The sequence below is a fragment of the Myotis davidii genome, unplaced genomic scaffold (assembly GCF_000327345.1).
Source record: "Myotis davidii unplaced genomic scaffold, ASM32734v1 scaffold337, whole genome shotgun sequence".
Taxonomy (NCBI): domain Eukaryota; kingdom Metazoa; phylum Chordata; class Mammalia; order Chiroptera; family Vespertilionidae; genus Myotis; species Myotis davidii.
Window position 1 is genome coordinate 18,636 of NW_006288250.1, and position 8,996 is coordinate 27,631.

At 35.4% G+C, this 8,996-nt stretch overlaps 1 protein-coding gene across 1 annotated transcript in view; it reads right to left on the minus strand.

Moving 5' to 3' along the window:
- LOC102755735 (gephyrin) overlaps nt 1-8,996 on the minus strand; it is a gene marked incomplete at its 3' end in the record, with an annotated part of 348,549 nt that overhangs the window by 14,765 nt on the left and 324,788 nt on the right. The window contains exons 16-17 of the mRNA XM_006760102.1: nt 4,354-4,409; nt 1,703-1,822 (exon numbers count right to left, since the gene is read on the minus strand). Of these exons, the coding sequence (XP_006760165.1) occupies nt 1,703-1,822; nt 4,354-4,409 (176 nt within the window). The remainder of the gene's footprint in view (nt 1-1,702; nt 1,823-4,353; nt 4,410-8,996) is intronic.

Sequence of the window (8,996 nt, forward strand, 5' to 3'; positions counted from 1 at the left end):
GCCTAAGCCAGCAGGTCGTTATCTCCCGAGGGGTCCCAGACTGCGAGAGGGCACAGGCTGGGCTGAGGGACCCTCCCTCCCCCCAAGTGCACAAATTTTTGTGCACCGGACCTCTAGTACAATTAATAAATAATAATATAAGAATAAACTGTTTTGCATACTCACAACTCTAAATCTACCTTTGCCTCACTTTGTATATGTATTTGGCTACCCTTGTAGACCTAATGAATGTGTAAGGAGATAACCTATCTCTTCTGTTCCCATGAATCATGGATTTAAAACTATACCAAGGTTCCCAAATATCTGCAGAAATTTCAGTGAAGGACTTATAGTTTGCCCGGTAGTAAATTTCTATAAATGAATAGTGATCATCAATTTTACATTTATGGGCTGTGAATAATATTGTGAGACTGGAACTGTGTTTTGTCATCTGGCAGAGTCTGTGGAGGCATGTGTTCTGCATTTCAATGTTCTGTTGGCTTCCCTGATGCCAATAAATCTTCTGGACAGTTTTAACAGCAAGCAATGTGATCTGTATGCCAAGAGTTGAACTTTATAAGCATTACATGTGATCAGATGATTTAAAAAATTCCCAGATCAAGAAAAGTGGCGGTCTCTCAGCATGGCCAAATTTTACTATATGCCAGGCCGGGAGAATATTGCTATTTTTAACTTCAGCTTTTAAAATATAAGCTACCTTAAACTTCTTCACAAAACAAGTAAGATAGCCAGTCGTTAAGACTTCAGTTGAAACCATTCTTTTATTGGTGGCTGATCCTCTGGCTTATTAATTGCCACTAGTTTCAGTGACATGAAGGCCTGCTTAGACCAAAAAAGATCCCATGGTCCTTTATTTCAGGCAATACAGGGGGAAACTGGTATCAATTTAATATTTCCAGGCTGTCAATAGGTGGCACAGATTTTTCTGAAATATAGATACTAGAGCTGAATGTTATTTTGTTCAATTGTTTGGCTTAGTGTAATATTTAAGAACCTGCCCAAGTGTTCTTTGTTAAATTTTTCTCTATTAAGTCTCCCATTACATTATCAGAAGCCAGTGTCTGTTAACAAACTCCTTAGCTAGAAGGTATGTTAACAATTAATACCTCTGCTCTTTTATCTTGAGGTAGTTTCTTTCCTTGTTTGCATGCGATATTTCTTGAATCAATGTGGTTCAAGTTCTGCTATAATCACAGTAATACAGTGGGTCCTCGGGTTATGTCGGAGATCCATTCCTACGGTGGTACGTAATGCGATTTTCGCCGTAAGTCGGAACCCACCTACACAAGCACCTACATCACTCACATGGAGCACATACACAGCAGTAATGAAGTGAAACAGTAAAAAAAATTTGACCTTTACTTGTGGTAAATAAATAATAAAAAACATAAAGCACATATGTACATACATCGAATGACAGAAATTAAAAAAAAAATAAATGGGAGATGGTGACGTAACCATGAAATGACGTACGCTGAGTCCGACGTAACCCGAGGACTGTCTGTAATCATAGAAATGTCTCCTATAACAAGAGATTTTCAAGCCTAAGGCAATTCATTATTTAGTGTAGACTCATACACTACATTGTAAGATCCTAACATAACCAAAAGACACTGGGTTATTCTCATAAACATTCCAGAAAATGGATATGACTTAATATACTGCCACAGGAATGTAATGATAAGACCTGGTGATAACGTACATCATCAGACTCCCTGATAAGTTCGGTATCTTCTACTTGTACTACAGCATCAGCACCGCAGGGGATTGGAGCACCTGTTGTAACCCGCATGACTTGTCCAGGCATTACTGTCTGAGTTGGCTGGAAACACAAACATGTAAGAAAGAGCTGATTTACTTTACTGCTGTTAAGTAAAACTAACATTTTCCTGTAGGAGATGTTACATTTTTAGAAACAAACCATAAAAGGAAAATCATACAGTCTTGTTCATTTTGGGCCAATGTAATGAAAGCTAGTCACAAACAGGTACAGGTACACTCTAAGAGGCTTTAACTTGATTTATGGTAATGACCATTAGATGCCTTTTGTGGTACCCTGTTTTCCTTTTGAAGAACTGCCACTTACACGTGCCATTATTGTCTCTCATTCAAATGTGAATTTTCTTAATATATATAAAGTGATTTCAGAGTCTTTAAGAAAAAAATGCCATGCAAAATGATTTTATGCATGACAATTATGAAAAACCAGCACATTAGACATTTACTAAAGTTTTGATATTTGAGAAATGTCGTAACTTAAAACTAAACTTTTTGGTTAAATATAGGCAAGTCAGAAAAATTATTTAAATTATTGCTCTTGAAATCTTTCTACCAAATGTAATTAGATAATTTTAAAATGATTGTAGTGCCTATAATAATTCAGATGAAACATTATATTTGAGATTTTCACTGTCTGAACTCTCATAAGGAATGGTAGGAGACCGATTATAAGACCTGCCTGGTAAACTTCTCCTAGCATAGGAAAAAGCATATTTCTATAAGATCCATCTGATAGGTTTGATCTGGCCTTAGATAAATAACTTGTCATTGGCCATGATTTAGGTCAGAATTGGGAGGAAAAATGCTTCAAACTTCCTTGAAGATAAAATTCTGAGATAATATTAATTCCCTAATAAAAATCTTTCCAGCCTGGTCAGTGTCACTCAGTGGTTGTGTGTCTACCTATGAACCAGGAGGTCATGGTTTGATTCCCAGTCAGGGCACATGCCTGAGTTGTGGGCTCAATCCCCAGTAGTGGGGGCGTGTAGCAGGCAGCCAATCGATGATTCTCTCTCATCATTGATCTCCCTCTCCCCTCCTCTCTCTGAAATCAATAAAAACATTTTAAAATAAGTATCTTTCCAAAGATATCTGCATCATAATTATTTATTTAAAATCTTAGGTTATGTGCTTGCTTCGGCAGTACATATACTAAAATTTTAGGTCACAATGTGAATATATTTAACACTACTATACTGTATACTTAAAAATGACTAAGATGGTACATTTTAAGTTATGTATTTTTTAACAGATTAAAAACATTTTAGGGAATAACTAAGGATATATACCTCTCCACTGGATATACATATGGAGTAAAACTGGAAATTTATTTATTAGAACAGCTTTAAAAAGCTTCTTTCAATATTATCACTACAAACAATCCCACTAATAGATAATATTATTGAACCCTCAATCTATGTTTGGTACAGTGTTAAGTGCATTATTACATTCAATTTATATAATAATCTAAGCTCAACAAAGATAGGAATTTGCTTTATTTTTCTGTTTGCCTCTCCAGATCACATCATCATACCATCCTGTGCTGTGGCCCAGAAGGCTGACCTCTAATGGACTATTTCAAGCAGGTTTCCATCCCTGGATTCTGGTTAGGTAAAGCCAATGGGAGGGGTCAACAAGAGAGAGAGGGCAGAAGAGAAAAGCAGGTTTATATTCCCTTTGCTTTTTCCCTGCTGGGCTGCACTTTGGTGAAGGCCAGGTCATCACTATCACTGACAGGTGACCCTGAGCCATAGCTATGAATCTCCACAGGTCCACTCCTTCAGACATAGAGATCGTAATGGAATTTCACTGTTATCCCCTGGGTGCTTCACATTTCTTCATTAGTTTCTCTTAACCCATCTATATCTTGGATAGTCCCCACATTACTCTTCTTAATCACCTCTTTCCAGACATATTTATTGCTCTACCATTCCAAAGCCTAAAAAGTGTCTGGCATGAAGTTGGTAGTCAATAAATATTTCCAGAATGAATAAATGAACATGAATAATCTCATTATCACAACAACTACATGAAGTATACAATCCTTTGTGACTTACAACTCCAGTGTTCTCCCTGCTTTTCTCAGTTATTGGAGAAAGTGATTCTTGGGATTGTACTATGTATCCCCTTATTCTGCTATTTGAAAATACATTCCAGGCTCATTCAGAATTGTTATATTTTAATGTAATCTTCTGCCAAGGTAATACCTGGCTCTGAGTACTACAAACAATTGGCAGTTCCCTGAGCATTCCATGTAATTTTTAAAACACTTCCGGTGGTAGTTCCATTCAGAACATTGATATTTATACAGGAAGAAAGAATCATCCAGTCAAGGGCTGGAAAATGTTTGTGGGCATGTCTATGAGACATGACAACACCATGCCCTATATTAATAGATGCAGATTCTTACAGCAAGAAGAATTGGTTCTTCTCATGGGAACTCTCCTTTGATCTCTAATAACGTGTCTAATCCCTCTCTAAGATTTCCCTTACAGTGATGGTTTAAACTTAGAATTAGATCCTGGAAGTGCATGAAACTGAACTCTTTAGGGCCTGTCAGGCCTATGAAACTACCTGTTCACCGGCTTGGGATTCCCCAATGATGAAACGATCTCCTGGGCCATCAGCAGCTGTGAGATGAACAGAACCAAGAACAAACATCAGAATGGACCTATAGCAAGGAATAAAAACCTACTATTGGAATTCTAAACTTTGACTCAAATGATCAGATAGGCTTCAGGAAAGTGGAATCTCCTAGATGAGACAATGGCTTTACTAGTACTCCTGGTTTGGTATCCTAAACTCACAAGTACCAATAGAAGTGTTCCTAGTTCATGCTCTTTCTTGGTGTCACATGAGATGGTATTCCTCTTGCTTGATAATTTCCAAACATGTACTTTTAAAATAGGAAGTTTTTTTTGCCTATCTTCCTAATGAATACCACCTTATTCATGGGTATGTATTTGTGATGTGTGTGTGCCACTCATGGATATTACTATACATTTCTCCATTTTCTATAAAATTTTTAATTATTTCATACTATTTTTAAAAAAGTTATCACTCAGTTTGATTTTTATAATAACCCAGTGAAGTAGAAAGAACATAACATTCTTTTCTCTTGGCATTTGAAGGAAATGCGTTACAGAATAATGGAATTCAGGTAGAAAAGGTTAAGTACATTGAACAAGTTCTGGCTTGTGGTAGAGCTAGGACTAAATCCAGTCTCTTGATTTCCAGTACAGTGTGTGTGTGTGTGTGTGTGTGTGTGTGTGTGTGTGTGTGTGTGTGTGTGTGTGTGTGTGTGTGTGTGTGTGTGTGTGTGTGTGTGTGTGTGTATGTGTGTGTGTATTTTATAATGGGTCAATGTATATTATTCTGAATCAGAATGTATAGGCAGTGCTGCATCACGTTTTTTCCATTAATTATTTTTAAATTGGAAGAAACCCTTTCACTATTGAGATTGAAAAAACCTTCTTATCCATTTTTTTTCTGAATACAGTATAGTAATGACTGGATAAAAATACTCCTAGAAATAAATACATTCAAAAGGGTTTTCTTCACATATGATGTGGATTTCAGACCAATATGACTGGTAAGGCAATATCTACCTAATAAGTTTTAAGATCAGGACCATTAGTTCTTGTTATCTGTTTACAGCAAGGGTCTAGGACACATACACAGAAAAGATAACACTTTCTATAATACTATTTTAATTACATTTGCAATCATGCTGATAAGTAATAAAAGTATTTTCCTTATTTTAAAAAGGACATGTGAAATTCATTATTTCTCTATGTGACTACAACATTGTTTTTTTTACTAAAGGCTTGTAAACAATAATGTTTAAATGAGTCACTCTTTTCGCACAGGCTTTGGTTGACCTATTATGGAGGGAGATAAGAATTAACATTGGGTATCTTCTACGTAAAAGATATTGTATCTCATGCTTCATAACATTATATTATTAATAAACTCTTGACTTTCTTTTGTTTTTAATCTTATAGTATTTTCAGCATTCACTTGTAAAAAAGAGAACAGTTTTCCTGTAATGCTATTCTTACTATGCTGTTTTCATGGGCTTTTCTTTTTTAAAAAAACTTTTTTTGAAGTGAAAAATTTAAACAAACATAGAAGTCTTTGCTTCAACAATTATCAACATTTTACCAATCTTGTTTCATCTATTCCTTCACTTATTTTGGCAGAATTTTAAAGCAAATCATTACTTTATTACTGTTGAAAATTAAAAAGTCAATTAGCTTTCAGAATTCTGCACTAAATGCATCTCAAATGTGAATAAATTGTTTTTAATTATTTTTTCTAGTAAAGATATTACCAGCCTGCCATCTCCCAGTAGCAACCTAGACATTTTCTCTTTTTTCTTCTTTGGGCAAGGGAAAATTAGCAAGGCTTTAGAGTAAAACAAAGCTAAATCCTGCTCCTGCCTATTATTAGCCTCAGGACTTGCAGCAAATTACTAAACTTTTTTTTTTAGCCTTCACAGTTTTCTTGTTGATAAAAATGAGGATAATCATTTAAAAATGATTCTTTTTAAAGCTTTTCATTCCTTTCACTCATTCACTAAATTTCTAAGTGTCATCGAAGTGCTGAGGTAGAGTAAAGAGTAAAACCAGACACTATTTCAATTCTAGTGTGGTGCCAGTTTGTTGTAATGTTTTTTAAACCCTGGACCACAAATGGAAGTGGGCCCTAAAATCAACCCATAAACAATTTTTTTTTAAAATTAAAAAGAATAGAAAATATATTTCATCACACATGGTAAGGATAAATACTGTTTCAGGAAACTTATTTTTATATGTGTGCAGATATATATTTGTAGATACTATATATATCATATATGTGTGTATATCATTGGCTTGTAATGTATACTGTATTTAATGTGTCTTTTTTTTTTTTTTTTTACTTTTTAAAAACAGACTTTATTTTTAAGAGCAGTTTTAGGTTTGTAGCAAGATTGCACAGAAGAGTTCGAAGTTCCCATATCTCCCCTGCTCCTGTCCATAGTTTCTCCTATCATCAATATCTTGTATTAGTGAGGTATATCTGTTACAATGGATGAATTAATATTAATACATTATTACTAATTTAAGTCTGAAGGTTACATTAAGATTCACTCTGTGTTAAACAGTTCTGTGAGTTTTGACAAATGCATAGTGTCTCGTATCCACCATTACACTATCATAGAGAATTATTGTGTGTCTTCCTATGAGTGTGGTTAAAATAGAACTCTTCAAGCCACTGATGTAATAGGTATTAACCATATTAATCATATTAATTAGTATATAAGCACAAATTAAGAAAACCACTCTAAAGGAACATGGTTTTATGACAGTACACAACGAAAGTAATGGAAGTATACTGGAGGGTCCAGAAAAATTACCCTAATAAGAGGATTTTTTATTTGAATATGAAGGGTGAATAAAGCTAAGTAGGCAAAAGGTAGGAGTGTGTGTGTGAGGGGGTGGGGGGAGAGAGAGAGAGAGAGAGAGAGAGAGAGAGAGAGAGGTGGAAATGCTCCATATAAAGTTCCTCACCTAGAGAGCAGTCAGTATGTGTAAAGGCCTCTGGTTCATGACTTCCTTATATCTTACCCTTTAGCCATTCTCAAGTTCTGGTACTGTCGCTCCTAAGGATGACTCGTATTTCAGCTCCACAGCATATGCTACTTCCATTGCTTGGAATGTCCTTTCTTTATTCCCGCCTTTGATGAAACACTTCTTAGCTTTTAAGACTCAGTTCAAATGTCATTTTCTTTATGAAGTCATATCTGACTCCGAATCCTCAAGAGTCACCTACTTTCTCTTTTGTTTCTCCAGAGTATTCTTGAAATAACTCTAATATGGCTTCCTAATGTATTTGCAATTATTTGCTTATTTGCCTCAGGGGGAATCCCTAGAACTTGCTGCATAATAGGTATTCCATAAATGTTCAATATGTGAAGTATTCACAGTGTCCAATAAGTAAGAATAAATTAATAATCTTTTTAGAAAGATGCATGAGTGAATGAATGAATAATATTTTTTCAACACAAAATGCTATATTTTGAATGTCTTTCATTTTCTGCTAGGCATACTGTCTTTAAAATGTGTGTCAACATTCACCATCTTTCGATATTTAGAAAGACTGCTCTGATTAATTCTATATAACTTAGGTTATGTTGTTATTCAGTCAAGGTTATGACTACCTCATCACGATGCACAATAAATACTTGTTAAAAGAATAAAGAAATGAATTTGGCATTTCCATAATAGGTGGAAAGTTTGTAAACTGACTTGTATGTATTACTATTGTGTTTTGTAAATCTTTTAAAATACTTTAAAATGAGCTCTGTAGAAACAGGGATCACTTCCTTCATTTCTTTTTTGAAACCCTCTGCTCTTTAATCTTCCTCCTGTCTCCTGTTCCCCTATACATGGAAATGCACATACACTTAAAATGCTTACATCAATATTTTACACAAATGCTCTAAATAAATGTTACTGAATAATGAGTGACGAGATCATCTAGGGCGAGTCTGGTATAGATTGCCAGGGAAGCCAACATCTGAAAGAGCCCTCAAGTGATTCTAAGCAGCAAGATCCCTTGTGATTAGGGACTGTGAGTTAACTGGGGAGAGAATACATGGTCACTTAAACTGTGTTCTCCACCTTGCCCTGGGAAACAGACCTCTATACTGCTGGCTAAGGAAGGCTCAGTTAACCAACATAATATAAGGCTCTTTGAATGAAGAGGAATCTTTTTAAAAATTATATTTCCCTTATAATAGTGCTTCTCAGTCCTTAATGAGCATATAAATCACCTGGCGATCTTGTTAAAATACAGATTCTGATTCAGTGGGTCTGGGATAGGACCTGAGGTTCTACACTGCTGAGAAAGCTGATGTTGCTGCTGCTGGTTCATGGACTATTCTTGTTGAGGAGCGGACAAGATTGAACTGAATATAGACACATTCAGACTAAGAGAAAACTTAAGAAATAAAAAAAGTAGTGAACAACAACAGAAGTTCTGATTTTACATTAATGCCAAGGCTCCCTATTTCTTATAAAGAACTAATCTAATAAAAGAGAAACATGGTAATTGGCATACGACCACTACCCTTCCCATTGGCTAATCAGGGAGATATGCAAATTAACTGCCAGCCAAGATGGTGGCCGGCAGCCAGGCAGCTTGAAACTAACATGAGGCTTGCTTGCTTCAGT